Source organism: Rana temporaria, chromosome 1, assembly GCF_905171775.1.
Source record: "Rana temporaria chromosome 1, aRanTem1.1, whole genome shotgun sequence".
NCBI classification, from domain to species: domain Eukaryota; kingdom Metazoa; phylum Chordata; class Amphibia; order Anura; family Ranidae; genus Rana; species Rana temporaria.
Window position 1 is genome coordinate 67,440,408 of NC_053489.1, and position 21,632 is coordinate 67,462,039.

Genomic DNA, 21,632 nt, shown 5'->3' on the forward strand with positions numbered 1-21,632 from the left:
TCTTACTGCTTCCCTGTCAGACCTGCAACAGACGGCTGCTTGCACTGTAATGCAGCTAGTGTGAACCATCCCTAAAAAGGCAACTTAACTTGGCTAAATATCAGTTCATGCAAGGCCAAGTTTAATACAATACAACCTGATAATCAGCGACAAAGGTGGCTGCAAGAAAGAATCAGGAACACCTTACACCAGGACGCTATGCCTGTTATCAGAAATAAGAAGCCTAGCAATGAACTGCAGCCTGTGATCGGGAATTGGAGTCTCCAAAGAGAGGAGACAAATTTGGGGCATGCAAAGCACCGGAGGGGACGGAACACAGAAATAATAATCTAGAATATCATTTGCAAATTAGAATAGTTATTGCTAACATGGTTTTCCAAACTTCTCACATCTGTTTTATTTCATTTACACAAATCTTTAAGAAAACAATTTCAATCAACTAATTTTGAAAAACAAACTGTAAATACTTCATTATAAAGTACAGAACATATATTTCACATACATCTGTGGAAATTCCTTCTTCTAATGTGTACCTTATTATAAAACAGTGTCTTTTTCATCCCCCTTTGGAGGCTTTGCCATCATTCAGAATCCATTGCACTTCTCAGTAATCTCTATTCTATGAATCCTCCAGGACAGCCCTGCCTTGGGACTCCAGAGGACAAATGTATCACCAGATTATGGCAGAGGGAAAGATGTGGTCTTAAAGGATTCCGGGAACAGAAATTTCTGGGGATTTTAAAGCCCCTGTTTATCTTCCATAACAACACTACCTTGTACATTTACCAAACCCCTACATCTCTCCCCTTAAAGCGGAACTCCAGGCAGACAAACCTCCAAATACACAAATAAAATACATAGAATGAAGTTATAAAGAATTTGTATTCCTGTCCATGCTGTCCTAAGACTAAGCACAGCTTACCTGCGATTTTACTCTGCTGCAGTTTAAAGAGACACTAAGAGCCAGTTCACACACAGGCGGCACGACTTTGGGGGCAACTCGGCAAGGCGATCTCAAGGCGTCTTGAGAGGCAACTTGCAAAATGACTTCTGTATTGAAGTCAATGCAAGTCGCCCCGAATCGCCACCAAAGTCGTACAGGAACCTTTTTCTAAGTCGGAGCGACTTGCGTCGCTCCTATTAGAGCGGTTCCATTGACTACTGTGGACCGCGACTTGTCAGCGCGGCTGAGTCGCCCGACAGGTCGCCCGTGTGTGAACCGGCTCTTAAGGTTCAGTTTTTTTTTGTTTAAACAACAAACATGTTATACTTACCTCCACTGTGCAGTTCGTTTTGCACAGAGTGGCCCCGATCCTCCTGTTCTGGGGTCCCACGGCGGCTCCCCCCCACATTAGATTACCCCCTCTGGGAAGCTCTCTCCCGAGGGGGGTTACCTTGCGGGCGCGCTCCTGTGTCATACACTCGGCGACCATAGACGCAGAGTGTATGACTCAGCCCCACCTCTCGCGTCATTGGATTTGATTGACAGCAGTGGGAGCCAATGGCTGCGCGGCTATCAATCTATCCAATGAAGAGCCGAGAACCCGTGGAGAGAGTGACATGGGATTGCGCCCACGGGAATTCAGGGCTCAGGAAAGTAAAACAGGGGGCTGGACACTGCAAGGTGTTTTTTCACCTTAATGCATAGGATGCATTAAGGGGGAAAAAAACACACAAGGGTTTACAACCCCTTTAAAGCAGAATTTCAAGCAAAAGTTCCACTTTAAAGTGATATTAAAGCTTTGAATTTTTTTTACATTAAAATAATAAACAGGTTATACTTATCTGCTCTGTGTAATGGTTTTGCACAGAGCAGCACGGATCCTCCTTTTCTCGGGTCCCCTGTCAGTGCTCTTGGCTCCTCCCCCTCCTGCCCCCAGAGCAAACATCTTGAAACGGGTGTTCCAGAGCCGCATTGACACACAAATCCGCGGCTTGGCTCAGCCCCTCGCTTTTCCCCATTGGCTGTGATTGAAAGCAGATAATGGTTCCCTCTGATATCTCAACCAATGAGGAGGGTGAGTCTACACAGAGAGCCGAGGCTCTTGTACACAGCACTGGAAGAAGATCAGACTCAGACAGGTATGCCGGAGGGGGAAGGGGGCTGCTGCACAGACAGAGAAGGGTTTTTTACCTTCATGCACAGAATACATGAAACTAAAAAACCCTTGAGCCTGTAGAACAACTTTAAGTCCTCCTCCTCCACATTTGGCATGGGGGAGCAGGTACCTAGTTTTGCCTATGTGATCTGAGCAGACGTTTTCGTCTCCCTCTCCCTCCCCATAGTCTTCTCAGACACGTCACAACCCCCAGAAGACTGCAGGACTGTTTAAAAGCGCAGCGCAGCTTTGAAGCAGCACATCCGGCAGCCCAAAGTTTAGATGCAGATGCCGGGAACCTGAACACTAGTGAAGAACTAGCCTGGATCCTTGGACAGGTAAGTGTTTTTATTAAAAGTCAGCAGCTACAGAATTTCTAGCTGCTGAATTTTCATTTATTTTTCCCCCAGAGTGAGGAAGCACTTTAACACCACATACAGATCTCCTCTGCACCCAAGATTGTGAATGGACGGTGACGGGAGAAGCAGAAGATTGATGAGTGCTCTATAGTCCAATCAACATGCACCGTGCAATGCAGCACAGCCGATTGCCGTTTTGCTGTTTTTTCCTCCCCCACTCTGAGCTCTATTTTACAGGGACTGCAAGAATAAGAAAATGTCAAACTCAGATATTTACTGCTTGCTTTTAAAAAATAAAATAAAATAAATGTGAGGATTTTATTATTACAGAGCTGCACTAATTTTTGTTTTTTTCTATATCTGCCTGGAGTTCAACTTTAACATTAGGAGACAGCGAGGAGCCAATACACATCACGCTTAACTAACAGAAGAACAATCTAACGTGAAACTATAGAAAATTGCAAATTACAGCTTAGTACATTATAATATGAATCCCAACACACTGGGGCCCAAAGAACCTGAAGCGGTCTGGTAGGATTGGAGCCTTTGAACTCAAACTGCCTGGACCACCATAACACATATGACAAATCTCAAGGGTTAAATTTTTTTTAAATAACAATCGCACAAAATGAGATTTGACCAAAAGAAGTGACGTGGAAGCGAATAAACTGCAGTCGCTATATGACCGCTAAATGCAACCACCACCAGCGCACCGTATCTCAGCTGCCGTGATCTCAACATTGTTCCATTCCAGAAAAGCTGCTTCTTCTGCTATGTATAAGGTGACACTTGCACTTATACCAGCTGGGTAGGGGGTCAGGGCTCATCTCAAGAGACTGACAGCTTCATATGGTAAGCTGCTACCCCCTCCAGGCCAGGTAAACCAGTTTCAGAATAATTCACAATTTCTGCAATGTATATTGACATACTATAAGCGTCAGCTCATTAAGTCATGAAATGTTGTTTTTCTTCAACACGGTAACTTTGAATTGATTTTTATTGCAACGCAAACATACTTTCCTTTGAACTGTACAGAAATTAAACTATAATATATACACAAACTATTTATCTTTAAGTTACAGGGTATCAGCATACACTTTTTGGCATTCAGTTTATCATGGAGTTTTGCATAAACTTCTAAGATTCTGATAAGCTCAAACGTAATAAATTTGGTGTGAGAACAATAAGTCTGCCCAGTTTGCTAAACATGATAATCACACTCGCCACGTTCATTCTTCACTGTTTTCTTTTACGTTCCGACTCCAAGCAAAACTTCTCATAAGCTTCTTCCATCTCGGGGTCCATTTCATCATCATCATCTGAATCATCGAGGAAACTAGAAGGGCAGGAAAAATAAAAAATAAAAATCACTTTCACGGTCTGCTGTCATCTAGTGGCCAGGACTAAATGTTGCATTAGAGCGGATCTCCAGCTTAAAGCGAAGTTCCACCCAAAAATGGAACTTCCGCTTTTCAGATTCCTTCACCCCCCTCGGGTGTCACTTTCAGGGGGGAGATCATACCCGAAATACCATCCAGGTATTTCCTCCCACTTCCGGGCATAGACAGCCGCAGTATCCGCAGCGATCTACGCCATGTTCAGCCCCCCCCCCCCCCCGCCGTCTTCTGGGAGATACACAGGTCCCAGAAGAAAGCAGAAACCAGTGAGATTAGGCAGCGCAACTCGCGCATGCGCAGTAGGAAACCAGGCTGTGAAGCCGCAAGGCTTCACTTCCTTATTCCCTTACTGAAGATGGTGGCGCCTCCACCCGGGAGCCGAGGGACAGATCGGGTGAGGACATCGCATGGGCCCTGGGCAGGCAAGTGTCCTTATATTAAAAGTCAGCAGCTGCAATATTTGATTTCTTTTTATTTTTCCGGCTTTAAAGCGGAGGTTCCGTGAAAAAAAAAAAATATATTGAAAGCCAGCAGCTACAAACTTTTAATAAATGGACACTTACCTGTCCAGGGTGCCTGCGATGTCGGCAGCAGAAGATGAGCAATCGCTCGTCTCACGGCTGCCCCCACCGCCATCCTCGGTGAGGGAATCCGGAAGTGATCCCCGCTGTCTCCTGGGACCAGTATGTTTCCCAAAAGGCAGCGGGGGTGGGAAGGGGGACGGGAAGCGGAGTAACTCTACCCGTAAGTAGGTGCAAATACCTGTATTATACAGGTATTGCACCCACTTCCCCCCAGAAAGGTGCCAAATGTGAGACCGGAGGGGGGGGGGGGGGTTTCCGAAAAGCAGAAGTTACATTTTTCGGTGGAACTCCGCTTTAAGTTTATTTATTTCAGATACTTCTATAGCGCCATCAATTCACACAGCGCCTTACACATATATATTTGTACATTAACATTGGTCTCTGCCCTCAAGAAGCTTGAAGTCTAAGGTCCCCATTCATGCATACACATACTAGGGCCAAAATAGACAGGATCCAATTAACCTACCAACATGTCTTTGGAGTGTGGGAGGAAACCTGAGTTCCCAGAGGAAACCCATGTAGGCACAGGGAGAACATGTAAACTCAGTGCAGGTGGTGTCATGAATCATTTTATCTGGGTCAAGTTTTTGATTTGTAAAATTTCTGTTTTTGTGCTCTTAATCTCCCCACAGGTAAGTGTCATGGTTGGGTTTTGAACAGACGATCCTGGTGCTGCTATGTGGAAGTTCTAACTAAGCTGGTCCAAATAAACAATGTACTTCACTAAGACATGCAGTGGCTCTAGGCTGTATGACATCCCAATCTCCAACTCAGCCATTCAGAAGAAGCTTTGTATATGTATTCAATCACAGAATACACAGCTCTGCTCAGCCCCACTCAGTTTTGTTCCAGGAGTGGGAAAGGAAGTTACCATCTTACTACTGAAACATAGCGCTGCCGAGGCTACATAAAGCTCATACAGTGCTGAAAGCTGCTACAGGTCTTAGAGAGGTATAACAGTTCCTTTGAACCAGCTTGGTCCAAACAAAGTATTCAAACACCATTCAAAACTGGAGAACGGCTTCAAAGAGGAACTGCAGTCTGCTCACATACCATATATACTCGAGTATAAGCCGAGGCACCTAATTTTACCCCAAAAAACTGGGAAGACTTATTGACTCAAGTATAAGCCTAGGGTGAGAATGCAGCAGCCACTATAAGCGGAAAAGAGGGTCAACAATGCTCATTTGCACGCCTCACTGTGCCCATTGCAACCTCACTGTGCCAACCTCACTATGCCTGAAACTGACAGGCTGCGGGCGTCCATTCTTTGTTTAAAACTCGCGGTCTCCTCCTGGTCCCTTCAGTGATAGGCGTTTCTCAGCAGACACAGTTCCGCCTATCACGGACATTCTCTCATCCTCGGACTCAGTTTCCCAGCAGACACTTTGTTCAGCCAATCACGGACATTCTCTTGTCCGAGGATGAAAAGGCGTCCGTGATTGGCGGAACACTGTACACAGTGTCTGCTGGGAAACCCGAGGATGAGAGAACGTTCGTGATAGGCGTTTCTCAGCAGACACGGTTACGCCTATCACGGAAGGGACCAGGAGGCGACCGCAAGTTTTAAACGATGGACGCCCGCATCCTCTCAATAACGTCAGGCACACTGACTCGAGTATAAGCCAAGGTAGGGATTTTCAGCCTTAAAAAAAGGGCTGAAAAACTTGGCTTATACTCGAGTATATACGGTAATTTGAAATAAAAACATCTTTGCCATTCTAAAGCTTCCCTCCAACCACTTGTATGCATATAATATTGCATATTATTTTATATATACTGTGATTCTGTACTTGCCAAATATGCTACAGAAATCTCCTTCCACAGAGTCTGGCTGCAACCATTTTAACTGCGGGCAGCTGACGGTGCTGCATGTTCACTTCCTTGATTTACACAGAGCAACACCTCCAGCCCTGCAGCTCTCAGTGGCCATCTTACGACTCATCCCCCCTCCCTTCCTGGCAAACCCGCACAGAGCCAGAGAGAGAGCGGTGCATGATGTCATAAGCCTAGACTTTTTAACAGACAAGAAACAGTTAGTGGGCTGTATAAAGGGAATTACTGGCAGAAAATAAATGTTTTACTATCCAAAGGGCAGAAGATTTAATAGATAGAAGGTCCACGTTAAGAGCACAAAAACAGACATTTTACTAGTCAAAAACTTGACCTAGATAAAATGATTCATGACACTACCTGTACCCAGTTCGCATGTTCTCCCTGTGTCTGTTTGGGTTTCCTCTAGGTACTCTTTTTTCCTCCCACACTCCAAAGACATGCTGGTAGGTTAATTGGATCCTGTCTATATTGGCTCTAGTATATTTATGCATGAAGGGGAGTTAGGAACCTTAGATTGTAAGCTCCTTGAAGGCAGGGACTGATGTCCAGCAGTTGTAGGAAGCACCAACATAACCAGTGCACGTTGCAGCTGGGGGGGCGCCTGGCTTGCATGGAAGGGGTAAATACCCAGTACTGCCCTCCCTGTCTTACAAGCTTATTTATCAATTTGCATGAGTGGCCTATTCCTCCCATTGGAAGGTTCCCTACCTACGGAGTTCTGGAACCTTCGAAATTTGTGTCATGCTATATAATACCAATATTGTTTTTGTGACCAACTTTATTTTTATCCTTTTTTTTTTATGTATATATGTTTTTACCCCTTGTATTGTTCAAACTTTAATAAAGACAGATTATAAAAGAGAAATGCCCAGTACTATCAGGTATGAGGGGGGGGGGGGGAAGAGTATGTGACCTCCTTTCCTTCCCATTGCATGGTGCCTGATTGTCCAATCATCGGCTATATTTTGATGGTTTGAGGGGCAGTGGTTGCAACTGTAGCTCTGCTGCCAATCACATAATTGGGTGATACAGATAGAGGGTGAACAATGTTTACAGACAAAGTCAGTAAAGAGAAGCTGAAGGGTATTTTTTCAGCCTCTGTTGGGTCTGCACACCACCTACAAAAAGCTATGACTAAGCACCAGGGAAGGTGTAAAACGCATTAGTTATGCTGTATTTATACCCCCCCCCCCCCCCCAATTGCTGTATTATATGGATTGTCGTTTTTCTATCATGGATCCATAAAGGGTGAATTTATGGGAGTGTGGACATCCAGACTTTTCACTATCTGCTTCCTGATGCATGCAGGGCCAGCACCCTTTCCATGTGCAGAGGTAATGGAGAAGAGGGATTTTTTTTTTTTACCTTCCACAAAAAGCCCCTTGTTTGCGCCTAAAGGTGACTAACTGGCATCTAGCAAAGGTGACGTCAGTCAGCCCGGAAGAGGCGCACGCCACTTTCTCCTTAGTTGGCACGGAGCGCAGAGGCTCTGCCCCACACCGAGACAAAAAGGAGCTGCATATCCGCTGCACAAGTCCGGGAACGCAGCACGCCCCCCACCATCCCGGCTTACAGCAGTGGCAATGCAGGACATGCACAGCGGTCTCGCCCCTCTCCAGGCACTGAAAACAGGGGACCCACAACCACCCCCTTACCCATAAGAGGTATCGCGCTGGGCAGGAGAAGGTACCATTAAAAAGCAAACTGCCCCCTCGGCACAAAGCCCATGAAACCCAGGGATCCACATCTGTTTCAGGAAACATGTTAACCCCCTGTCCGGAGGAAACGCCAATACCAAAGGGCAGACCTGGGAGGACCGCCTTTTAAGTGATGGGGGATAACGTGTTTGCTGTCCCAGTGGAAGGAGCTCTACGTCTCACAGGCTGTCCTGGAAGGCGACTTGATAAAGTTTCAATGTGTTGCAAATGTGCATGAAAAAAATGTAAAAGTAGATTTCAAAACTAAAAAAAAAAAAAAGACATACGGATCCTCTGAACCAGGCAAGTCTGTTCCATTCTCCTCATAGAAGAAATCCTCTCTAACCAGCATCTCCTGGTATTTCTCTTGATAATCTGAAAACACAAAAACAGTTAGCGCTGTACCCAATTCCAGTATTACCAGAACAGTGTACTGAACAATATAATATGTATGCAGCAGAATCCAACCATTCTCACCTGGGTCTGCTGCAGTGAAGGGAATGCCATCGGACGTATAGAACGTGGGCTCATTCTAAAAAGGATAAAAACACAATTGTGCATTATTGGCAAACCTTGTCAACGATACGGAGTTACGACTTTCAGGTTTTACATACATTTTTACCCCTTCACCTCCTCAGCCTCTTCAACACCACCCCTTTTCCTCAACGTTATTCTTCCCCTACAATCTACCTTCATAAATCAATTTCACATATAAAATGAGGAAGTCAAAGGATTGTGCTCACAGCGTACACCAGGCACTTCCCCCATCCCCCAATTTTCTGCATTATAAATGAAAACTGGAAAACACTGGCCAACAATGACAGAATTTACAGCGCATAACGCAAAAAAAAATAAAAAATCTTGAGTTTCAATTCTTCAAGGCTCCATTCACACTTGCGTGATTCCAAAGTCGCACGACTTTCAGACTTTACACAAAGTCGCATCAAAAGTAGTGCAGTCACCTTTTCAAAGTCACTGCGATCTGAACAGGTGCCATTGAAAACAATGGCCTGCGACTTGGAGTTGATTTACTAATACGGAGAGTGCAAAATCTGGTGCAGATGTGCATGATAGCCAATCAGCTTCTAACTTCAGCTTGTTCAATTAAGCTTTGATAAAACCTGGAAGTGGATTGGTTTCTATGCACAGCTGTACCAGATTCTGTGTGCACCAGTTTTAGTAAATGAACACCTATGTGTCCAAAATCGCATGACAAGTCATACAAGTGTGAATGGAGCCTTAAAGGGTGCAGGCCCTGCTCCAGCAATGTGTCTTTCTTTCTTATCATTAAATAACAGGAGATAATCATGCACATATCAGGTGATAGGGCAACATTAGTGTAGCAATGAAAAGCATAACAGCCCGGAGCATGAATCTTGAAAAACAAGTCTGCGATAGAAACTTGGGTCATAGTGCCCGATGCTTCACCAATGCAGCAGTCCCTGACAAAGTGCTTTTGGCCCATTTTACACTAAAGCGTTGCAGAAGTGCATAAAATACCAGCAACATATTACACTCCAAGGCACAGAGGCAATGCAGTGCATACATTCAGAATTCATACAATGCGTGAATAGTGGGCCCTTCTTTTACCTGGTGTGGGTATAGAGTAACATTAGGTATGTGACTCCTGCGCTACCCGTGTTAAGCAACTATAAATCACCAATATAAAGTGAATATAAACTTAGCGGCCGCTAGCACCTAATTGTATTTCCACAACTGCAAACAATACCGTAGAAAATATGATGCTGCGCTGCCAATTCCTAAATATAGTGAACTATAAAATGTGAATCCCACATGTAAAGAAATTAAAAAATTCCTTATTTTTGTTCATTTACACGTTGGATTCACATTTATTCATTGTTCATTATAATGCAGCATCATATTTTCTACATTTATAGTGTAACATTGACAAAGAGGCCAAGTAATACTAAAGTCTATTTTTTTTTTATCTTTAAAAATATGTCATACTTACCTGCTCTGAAGTGGTTTTGCACAGAGCAGCCCGGATCCTCCTCTTCTCTAGTCCCTCTTCGGAGCTCCTAGCCCCTCCCTCCTGTTGAGTGTCCCCAAAGTAAGCAGCTTGCTATGGGGCACACAAGCCGAGATGCAGCTCTGTGTGTCCATTCATAAACGAAGCTGCAGTTCGGCCCCACACCCTCTCTCTCCTAATTACCAACTTACTTTGATTGACAGCAGTGGGAGCCAATGGTGCCACTGCGGTGTCTCAGACAAGAGGGAGAGTCCCGGATGGCTGAGGCACTCGTGTACATTGCTGGATAGAGACGGGGCTCAGGTAAGTGTTAGGGGGGCTGCTGCACAATGACGTTTTTTTTTTTTTTTATCTTAATGCATAGAATGCATTAAGATAAAAAAAACTTTCGACTTTACAAGCACTTTTAAGTATTTGGGAACAGACAGCATTAAAAGGCTTCCTAATGGAGCAAATGGAAATTCATGGATCAAAACACGTTCATTTCATATTTTTTTTTTAACTTTTAAACTGGTTGTCATGTGACTGCGCTGCCTCATAAGTCCTTCCTAAACACAGCAGGGGGGGTCATATCTATTTAATAAGCGGGCAGGTTTAATTAGGCCTCTTACACACTGCTGCCTGAAAACTGCTCAGCGTTTTTTTACTGATCTAAAATGAAGCCTATCGTTTACAATGTGCCTGTACACTCAGGTGCGCAAACAAGCGCTGTGTTTTGATCAGTAGAAAAAAAAAAAAGCAAAAATCTGAGTTCTCAGACAGTAATTTGTTTATAAAATGATTTTGGGCATGAAGATTGCGTAAACCCCCAAAACATCATATTTTCTAAAAGCAGAACACCCTAGAGAACAAAATAGTGGTAGTTCCAATTTTATATATCACACAATATTATTGTAGGTCTAGGAAGGTCTAGGAAACGCAAAATTTAAGAAAGAATTACACTAAAGTCAACTTTGGGTCACACAAACGCAATAAATTACACAATTTTTCTGTAATATATACAAGTCGAAGTTGCACAGCGTAAATGGATACCAAACCTTAAAATTTGCGTGCGCCTGTGAAATGGCAACAAACTTCAATACCCAATATTTTCCATAGGCGACACATTAAAAGCCCTCTACAGATGATCTGAGGAGGTCTGGTGCTAGAAATATTGCGCTCACTGGCGTGTGAGGCGATGTGTAACATGTGTATCGCAATTGACGTTTTTATGTGTAGGCTCCCCCAAGCTGCGCGTTTATGTTTTTACGTGTGTATATGTAGGGGGCCTGAAAATGTTTTGGGGTGGATTTTATGTGCTTGGGTGTAACTTTAATATTTTACAATTCTTTTTTTTCTTTTTTTTAACTTAACCCCCCCCCCCCCCCCATTACATAGGGAACAAAAAGTCACCCATGTGATGATTTTTTGGTGACAGGTTCTCTTTAATGAGATATCCAGGGTCTAAAGCAGTGCTTCCCAACTCCAGTCCTCAAGGCACACCAACAGGTCATGTTTTCAGGCTTTCCATTATTTTGCACAGGTGATTTGATCAGTTTCACTGCCTTAGTAATTACCACAGCCGTTTCATCTGAGGGAAATCCTGAAAACATGACCTGTTGGTGTGCCTTGAAGACTGGAGTTGAGAAACACTGGTCTAAAGGACCCGGCAGGTCTCCCCTGTGCTCCACTGAATCTAACGCTGTACAGATCACACGGCATTCAATGTTTTCCTGGCCATACTGGCCGGAGACACTGACAGGGGGACCCAAAAGTGACATTTTACATGCCCCTTCTGGGTAAGCAACAAGAAGGGAGGGAGAGCAGACACATGCCCGATCAGCACCCTTGACATACAGACCTGGCAGCAAAAGGGCTGAAGACAGTTCTTTCCATATAATAAAAAAAATCAAGGAGCAACATGACAAAGCTAAATAAGCATACAGGCACTGCTGTAAAAGTTAATGCCTACAATTATTATACCAACAGCAGAAATCTTACCATGAAATAATTGGGGTCATTTTCAGGTGTAGATTCACTGAAGGTCGATGCTGTGTGAACTCTTCCCCAGTTACTCGACCGAAGCTCCACCAATTTCAGGAGCATTTGTTTCACATCCCTGAAGCAATAACGTGAAAAACATCATTTAAAAAAAATAAAGTAATAGGTTGTGTTGATGCAAAAATGGTTTCACAAATCACCAAAGTCCAAATTTAATACAAACTGTGATAGGCTAATTCTCAACCTGCTACATTGGGCATCCAGAACGACATTCTTCATTCTCTGGATCACTTCATCCATGTAAGAGCTCCCTTTCTCTTTCCATGCATCTTCAAGGACTGATCCAGTAAGCTACAAAAAAAAAAAAGTGCAGCATTTAATGACATTTTACAGGATGCACATGGCCCTCTATATCCTACCTTGCAGCACTTGCCAATTTAAAGAGTTGCGTCACTTTTAAAATATTAGGTGCTAATAAAATAAAAATGTAAGCTTTGATAGTTAAAGTGATTGTAAAGCTTTATTTAAAGGTTATTTTTTTTTAAAACAATCATACCATACTTAACTGTTTCTGGGGCCCCCTACAGTGCGCCTAGCTCCTCCTCTCTTCGCCCCAAAAGGAAGCTGCATTTTATGGGGGCACTCATGCGAGCTATATCCCGAACACGGCTCAGTCCCATCCCCCCACTCAGGTTTTGACTGACAACAGCAGGAGCCAATGACTCTTGCTGCTCTCTGCCAAGCCTGTGAGACCGGGAAGAGGGGAGAAGAGCTGCTGCAGATGTGCACAGCAATGGATCGAGATTGGGCTCAGGTAAGAATTTGTGGGGGCTGGGGGGTGTACTACTATTAAAATATATATATATATATATTTTTTTTTACAAGATTATTTCTTATAATCCCAAAAGACACACAGAAATGCGACCTTTTGCCACATTTCAGGCTTCAAACAAAGATATAAAACTGTATTTTTTTTTTTTTTGAAGACTCAACAACAACAAGTGGGACACAATCATGAAGTGGAACGAAATTTATTGGATTTTTTAAACTTTAACAAATAAAAAACTGAAAAATTGGGCGTGCAAAATTATTCAGCCCCTTTACTTTCAGTGCAGCAAACTCTCTCCAGAAGTTCAGTGAGGATCTCTGAATGATCCAATGTTGACCTAAATGACTAATGATGATAAATAGAATCCACCTGTGTGTAATCAAGTCTCTGTATAAATGCACCTGCACTGTGATAGTCTCAGAGGTCCGTTTAAAGCGCAGAGAGCATCATGAAGAACAAGGAACACATCAGGCAGGTCCAAGATACTGTTGTGGAGAAGTTTAAAGCCGGATTTGGATACAAAAATATTTCCCAAGCTTTAAACATCCCAAGGAGCACTGTGCAAGCGATAATATTGAAATAGGAGTATCCGACCACTGCAAATCTACAAAGACCTGGCCGTCCCTCTAAACTTTCAGCTCATACAAGGAGAAGACTGATCAGAGATGCAGCCAAGAGGCCCATGATCACTCTGGATGAACTGCAGAGATCTACAGCTGAGGTGGGAGACTCTGTCCATAGGACAACAATCAGTTGTATACTGCACAAATCTGGCCTTTATGGAAGAGTGGCAAGAAGAAAGCCATTTCTTAAAGATATCCATAAAAAGTGTTGTTTAATGTTTGCCACAAGCCACCTGGGAGACACACCAAACATGTGGAAGAAAGTGCTCTGGTCAGATGAAACCAAAATCAAACTTTTTGGCAACAATGCAAAACGTTATGTTTGGCGTAAAAGCAACACAGCTCATCACCCTGAACACACCATCCCCACTGTGAAACATGGTGGTGGCAGTATCATGGTTTGGGCCTGCTTTTCTTCAGCAGGTACAGGAAAGATGGTTAAAATTGATGGGAAGATGGATGGAGCCAAATACAGGACCATTCTGGAAGAAAACCTGATGGAGTCTGCAAAAGACCTGAGACTGGGACGGAGATTTGTCTTCCAACAAGACAATGATCCAAAACATAAAGCAAAATCTACAATGGAATGGTTCACAAATAAACATATCCAGGTGTTAGAATGGCCAAGTCAAAGTCCAGACCTGAATCCAATCGAGAATCTGTGGAAAGAACTGAAAACTGCTGTTCACAAACGCTCTCCATCCACCCTCACTGGAGCTCGAGCGGTTTTGCAAGGAGGAATGGGCAAAAATGTCAGTCTCTCGATGTGCAAAACTGATAGAGACATACCCCAAGCGACTTACAGCTGTAATCGCAGCAAAAAGTGTTAAAAAACGTTTGAAATATCCAATAAATTTCGTTCCACTTCATGATTGTGTCCCACTTGTTGTTGATTCTTCCAAAAAAAATTACAGTTTTATATCTTTATGTTTGAAGCCTAAAATGTGGCAAAAGGTCGCAAAGTTCAATGGGGCCGAATACTTTCGCAAGGCACTGTAGATAGATAGATAGATATAAAAAACACAATTTTATTGTAAAGTACGAAAGATGACGTTACGCTGAGTAAATACATACCCAACATGTCACACTTTAAAATTGCACACACTCGAGGAATGGTGCCAAACTACTTAAAAAATCTCCGCAGGTGACACTTAAAAGTTTTACAGGTTACCAGTTTAGCATTACAGAGGAGGTCTAGTGCTAGAATTATTGTTCTCGCTATAATTGTTCATGGCGATACCTCACATGTGGGCATGATCTACTTATGCGTTTACCACTGTGCGCAAGCACAGGGGGATGGGGGCACTTTAAAGAAAAACAAACAAAAACATTTACATAAAATTTTACATTTTTGTATTTTTACACTGTCCCTTTAAATTTGATCACTTTTATTGCAGTCACGAGAAATGCGAACATCTCCTGTGATAACAATAAAACATGACAGGTTCTCTTTATAGAGAAACCTCTCTCGTTGCTTCCAAACGTGATCCAGCAGCCAATCAGCTGCTCTGATCATTCTTATCGGAAAGAGCAGCGGCTGAGGGAAAATTTTAATACCAGGGTTGTGGCATCTAGCTGTAGCCATAATCTCGGTACTCTACTGTAAAATCATGACGTATTGTCACACTTAGGCAGTTGGCAAGTGGTTACACCCCAAACTTTCCTCTCTCCCTCAATTTTTTTTAACGTTAGAAATCAATTTTATGACTCCCTGTAACATCATGAGGCCTGTAAAATCTGTGCAGGAGCAGCTGCTGAAAAGATTGATCACAAGGTTGACTTGGGTCACGCTCTACCGACATAGGCAAGTCCCCCCTCCCCCCCTACACAGAAGATTATTGCAGGAGTTATTCCACCAAGTATTGATGAATTGGGGGAGGGGTGAGGTCTTTGGAGAGCGATTAATATATTGGAAGATACTTCACATCCTGGTAATGGTCTGTATACTTTGCTACCTTCTGGTAGGCGGTATAGAAGTGTTTGCTCTTGTACCACCAGATTACGGAATAGCAATTTTCCTTGATCTGTACAGCTCTTGAACACTAGAGGTGTTGTGGAATAAAACGGTAGTCCCGCCCCCTCCTACTTTCCTAAATGGAAGGCTTTGACTCCTAAGTTATGAGACGTGCACATGCCGGGAGGTACAGCAGACTGCATGTGCACGTCATTTGCCTAAGGCGACTGAGGTGCATGGGGGAGGGTGAAGGTCTGCTTATTAATAACAAATAATTGTTGAGGGAATGTAGTTCAGAGAATGTACTTCTAGGCGGAGGTAGGAGAAGTGCCAACTCCAAAGAGTTTAGTATTAATGAGGATTTATGATGTTTAATATAAATGGAGGATACCAGATGCTTGTTTTTACCTTCAACAGTTTCACGGCACAAATTACATTATCATCTACTGGATTGGAGAATAAAGCATCCATCAGCTCCTTGAGACCGCTTTGCAAGATCTGTGCTTTAGTCACCTGTCCCTTTGGCCCTTTTATCTAAAAACAAAAAAAAGACAGGTTAGAGTCAAAAGCAAAGTGTACCCTTCCAACGCCCCAAACTCTCCCCGCAAATGCTTGAATCAGGTGCACTCCGTCACTCCTCTGCATACAGCTTATGCCCCGTACATACCATCACTTTATGTGATGAAAAAAAACGACGTTTTTAAAAACGTCACTTTAATTGACCGCGTGAGGGGGAAAACGTCATTTTATGTCTTGTAAAAAACGACCAAAAAAAAATTGAAGCATGCTTCAATTTTATATGTCGTTTTTCAAAACGTTTTTTACTTCACAGAAATTGACCGTGTGTAGCAAAAAACGTCGTTTAAAAAGACGTTTTTACACCCGCGCATGCCCAGAAGCTACTTATGAAGCGAGCTTCAATGGAAAAACGTGGTGGAACGTAACCTCACTTTGCTAGAACATTGTGAGAAAAACGATGGTGTGTAGGCAACTTCGTCTTTGAAAATTGAAGTTTCAAAAAGGTCATTTTTTACTTCACAGAAAATGTCGTTTTTTTCATCACAAAGTGATGGTGTGTACGCGGCATTAGTGTAAATGCCAAGGAAAAGATGGGCACTGATGATGTCTTCACAGGCAAAACTTCAATTTGCCAACAAGTTTTAGCACCCAAGACCATCCCTCTGACATATTTTACCCGATGGTCTTAATCATAAAAGGATCTTCTATGATAAAGCCAATTGGCTGAAGGTGGTTATAGAATACATCATCAGTGTGTGGCTTTTCCTTTGGAGTACACAGAGCCAAGCAGGTTTTAAAGGCACACAAAATACTACCATTTCTTTCCATTGGTAAGCAAATATTCAATCTAATATAATAATATTAAAGTAAGCTGTAAAAAAAAAAAAAAAGTAAAAAAAAAACTCCAAGAAATGTTTTTTTAATTTAAAAGGCCTTATTCATATGAACATTTATCAGCTTACAACTCCTCAAGGGTAGAATCCCTGGTGCTTTGTATATACAAAAGAATGGCTGTAGGCAGCTGGACTTATGTAAAACACCAAAAGCCTCTGCACAAGCATTTGTCCATGAAAGCGTGTATCATCTCAATGTTTGCATATAAAAATAAAAAAAAGATCCAAAAAAAAAAAAAACATTCTGCCTTTAGAACCACTTTAAGTTAGTTACCTCTTTTACTGTTTGTCTATAGAAGTGCCCGACCACAGTATGCATCCAGGGTCTAAGCTCAGCTTCAAATAACCGTCTGCCTTACTTAAGCACATGTGTGAGACGTTGTGTAACCACTTGAAGACCAGGTTTTTTTTCCTGGCGCTTTTTGTTTACAATATTTTTTGCTAGAAAATTACTTATAACTCCCCGAACATACATTTTTTTTAGCAAACATCCTAAGGAATAAAATGGCGATTGTTGCAACGGTCACACGGTATTTGCGCAGCGATTTTGTGAACAATTTTTTTTGGGGAAAAATGCACTTTAATAAATAAAATAAAAAACACGTTACCCCAATTTTATTTTGTAGAATGTGAAAGATGTTACACGGAGTAAATAGATACCCAACATGCTGCGCTTTAAAATTGCTCATGCTCGTGGAATGGCGACAAACTACCAAAAAATCTCCCAAGGCGACGCTTTAAACGTCTTCACAGGTAGCCGTTTAGCATTACAGGAGGAGGTCTAGCGCTAGAATTATTGCTCTAAATTTTGTGGCGATAACTTACATGTGTGGTTCGAATACCATTTACATATGCCTGCGCGACTTGCATATGCGTTCACTTCTGTGTGCGAGCACGGAGGGATGGGGGTGCTTTAATTAAAAAAAAATAATAATTACACGGTCTTTCAATTTGTTTCATTGTGGATCACTTTTTTTCCTATTACAAGGAATGTAAACATCCCCTGTAAGAAAAATAAGGTTATAATGTCACATCCGGCACCAGCAGTTGTGTGTGTGTGTGTGTGTGTGTGTGTAAGTAAAAGCTGAGATTCTTTTATTTTATTTTTGATCTCAGGCTTTCCAGCCTAGAGGAGAGATGTAGGGACTTACAGATCCCACATTTCTCCATAAAGAGGACCCATCATACCCTACCCCTAATTCAAGGGATGTTAACATTCCTTGCAATCGGAATAAAAGTGAAAAATGAAATTAAAAAGGAAAGTGTAAAAAGAAAATAAAACAAACCAAAAAAAGAAATAAAAATGAAAGCACCCCCGTCTCATCCGTGCTTGCACACATAAACAAACCCATATGCAGGTAATGTTCTCACATGTAAACGACGATCGAACCACACATGTGAGGTATCTCCGAACGCTAGAGCGAGAATAATAATTCTAGCATAATAACCTCCTCTAACTCTAAACTGGTAACCTGTAAAAAACGTAAAAACGTAGCCTATGGTTAAAATTCAATAAACAGATTTACAAAAACGTAGCCTATGGAGATTTAGGTACCGAAGTTTGGCGCCATTCCACAAGCGTTTGCAATTTTCAGCGTAATATCTTTCACAATATACAAAAAAATTGGGTTAACTTTACCGTTTTTTTTTTTTTTTTATTTACAAAAGTGTTTCCCCCCCCCCCCCCCCCAAAAAAATGCGTTTGAAAATTGCTGTGCAAATACCGTGTGACATAAAAAATTGCAATGGCTGCCATTTTATTTCCTAGTGTGTCTATTAAAATAATAAAAAAAAAATAGATAGATAGATCTATCTATCTATCTATATCTCCATCTATCTATATTTGGGGGTTCCGAGTAATTTTCTACCAAATAAAAAAAATATGAATTGAAAAAGTTAATGAACTGATAAATCTGGATGAATGGAGCAAACTTAAAAGGAGTTGTAAAGGTAAAAAAAAAAAAAAAAAACCCTAAATAGCTTCCTTTACCTTAGTGCAGTCCTCCTTCACTTACCTCATCCTTCCATTTTGCTTTTAAAAGTCCTTATTTCTTCTGAGAAATCCTCACTTCCTGTTCTTCTGTCTGTAACTCCACACAGTAATGTGAGGCTTTCTCCCTGGTGTGGAGTGCTCGCCCCTTCCCCTGAGGGGGAGGGGCGAGCAAGAGGGTCAGGACGCCTAACTAACACACAGCTCCTTTATCTGCAACGTAGAGAGCGTCCTGACTCTCCTAAAGTCCAAGGGAGGGGTGAGCACGACACTCCACACCAGGGAGAAAGCCTTGCATTACTGTGTGTAGTTACAGACAGAAGAACAGGAAGTGAGGATTTCTCAGAAGAAATAAGGACATTTAAAAGCAAAATGGAAAGATGAGGTAAGTGAAGGACTGCACTAAGGTAAAGGAAGCCATTTAGGAAGAAAAAATTTACCTTTACAACCCCTTTAACATAACATTTTTTTTTTCTGTCTTACCTCAAGGTTAAGATAAAGTTCACCTAAGAACAGTACAAAAGCATGAAATCGCTTTCTTGTAGCTTCATCGCCTTTTGCTGCCTGGTCTCTCTTTTCAAATTCTGTCTGACACCTAAAGTGAGATCACAAAGAGAAGTACGAAATGAACAAACAAAATGAAATGGCATCACTTAACCACTTAAGACCCGGACCAAAATGCCGCTAAAGGACCAGGTTTTGCGATTCGAAACTGCGTCGCTTTAACAGACAATTGAGCGGTCCTCTTTTTCCCACAAATAGAGCTTTCTTTTGGTGGTATTTGATCACCTCTGCAGGTTTTATTTTTTGCGCTATAAACAAAAATAGAGCGACAATTTGGAAAAAAAAAAGCAATATTTTTTACTTTTTGCTATAAATATCCCCCAAAAATATATAAAAAAAACGTTTTTTCCCCCCTCAGTTTAGGCCGATACGTATTCTTCTACCTATTTTTGGTAAAAAAAAAAAATCGCAATATGCGTTTATCGGTTGGTTTGCGCAAAATGTATAGCGTTTACAAAATAGGGGATAGTTTTATTGCATTTTTATACATTTTTTATTACTTATGGCGGCGATCAGCGATTTTTTTCGTGACTGACATTATGGCGGACACTTCGGACAATTTTGACACCATTGTCATTTTCACAGAAAAAAATGCATTTAAATTGCATTGTTTATTGTGAAAATGACAGTTGCAGTTTGGGAGTTAACCACAGGGGGCGCTGTAGGGGTTATGTGTGACCTCATGTGTGTTTACAACTGTAGGGGGGTGTGGCGTCATCGATTATGTATCCCTATAAAAGGGATCACACGATCGATGACGCCGCCACAGTAAAGAACGGGGAAGCCGTGTTTACACGTGGCTCTCCCCGTTCTTCAGCTCCGGGGACCGATTGCGGGACTCCAGCGGCGATCGGGTCCTTCGGACCGGGGCGCGGGCACGCGGCCGCGACTGGACAACAGCACAGCACATACAGGTACGTGCATGTGCCCACCTGTGCCATTCTGCCGACGTATATGTGCAGGAGGCGGTCCTTAAATGGTTAAAAAGGTTACATAAACAATAGAAAAATTGTAAACAAGGTTATTTATTTAAATATTGTTAAGACTAGGTAAAGTACCTAAACCTTCTGAGAGTCATTATTCAAGACCAGAGATGTACATTTTTAGAAATGTTGAAGCCATGAGGAAAAAAAAAAATAAAAAATCCCCCCCATTTGTTTCTGGGAAAACTGAAAAAAAAAAAAAAATCAGTGTTCAGTTTTACAAATAGAAAGTAATTTTGTTACACTGAGAACAAGATATGCAGTCTATATAAAAGTACAGTATTATGCTTGAAATAAAAGAACAGTTTATTCAACATAAGAACAGGTAACCACCCTCCCTTCCCTCCTTTTAATAATTAAACTTTGTGCCAATATGCATTATCAGTTATTGACAATGCTGACCCAGAAGCATATATTGATCTGTGGAGACCTTGATCAATGTGCTCCTGATTTTCAGGTGTCATTTTCTCTATAAATGAAGGAATTGTGTATTTTTGGGAGGCGGTGGTTTGTAACACTTCCTCACTTGAAGATGCTGCTGGTGAAGAAACTTTGATGATCCAGAAGCAGTGTTTCTGGAATGAAAACTCTGGAGGGAAAAGCTCCTCGCACTTTCATTCTGGTCTTAATTTTTTCATTACATAAAGTATTTTTTTAACATCTTTATGGCACCTCTGGCATGTCAGGATGTGTTTGTCATCCTTGTAGAATTTGGAAAATAATATTTCTTCTCGCAAAATTTGTAAATCGCACTGGGAAATTTTTCCAAACTCTACATGTTGGTCTCACCATTTTACTGAGAGGAACTATTTACTGACCAGACTATAGGTAAACACTATGGTGTGATGGCGGAGAACATTAAAGCGGATGTTCGCTCAAAAAAAAAAAAATTAAAAGCCAGCAGCTACAAATACTGCAGCTGCTGACTTTTAATATTAGGACACTTACCTGTCCTGGAATCCAGCGGCGTCCGCAGCAGAGGACGAGCGATCGCTCGTCACCCTGCTGCTCCCCCCTCCATCCACGCTGAGGGAACCAGGAAGTGAAGCGCTCACTGCCCGGTTCCCTACGGTGCATGCGCGAGTCGCGCTGCGCCCGCCGATTGGCTCCCGCTGTGTGCTGGGAGCCGAGTGTTCCCAGGAACACAACGGGGGGGGGGGGGGGGCGACGGGATGTGACGAAATGGCCGTCTTTTGCCCGTGAATGCCGGGCCGGAAGTGGGTGCAAATACCTGTCTTTAGACAGGTATCTGCACCCCCCTCCCCCTGAAAGGTGTCAAATGTGACACCGGAGGGGGGGTTTCCGATCAGCGGGACTTCACTTTAGGGTGGAGAA

General features: G+C 42.4%; 1 protein-coding gene across 3 annotated transcripts in view; it reads right to left on the reverse strand.

The window, feature by feature from the left end:
• Nucleotides 1-3,437: 3,437 nt before the first annotated feature.
• Nucleotides 3,438-21,632, reverse strand: part of PAIP1 (poly(A) binding protein interacting protein 1) — a 49,314-nt gene continuing 31,119 nt past the window's right edge. For 2 of the 3 annotated variants that reach the window (XM_040339098.1, XM_040339082.1), the window contains exons 5-11: nucleotides 19,234-19,345; nucleotides 15,757-15,882; nucleotides 12,166-12,293; nucleotides 11,943-12,060; nucleotides 8,450-8,504; nucleotides 8,260-8,347; nucleotides 3,438-3,794 (exon numbers count right to left, since the gene is read on the reverse strand). In XM_040339098.1, the coding sequence (XP_040195032.1) occupies nucleotides 3,695-3,794; nucleotides 8,260-8,347; nucleotides 8,450-8,504; nucleotides 11,943-12,060; nucleotides 12,166-12,293; nucleotides 15,757-15,882; nucleotides 19,234-19,345 (727 nt within the window). In that variant the 3' untranslated portion in view covers nucleotides 3,438-3,694. The remainder of the gene's footprint in view (nucleotides 3,795-8,259; nucleotides 8,348-8,449; nucleotides 8,505-11,942; nucleotides 12,061-12,165; nucleotides 12,294-15,756; nucleotides 15,883-19,233; nucleotides 19,346-21,632) is intronic. The other variant, XM_040339090.1, reaches the window with a different exon arrangement.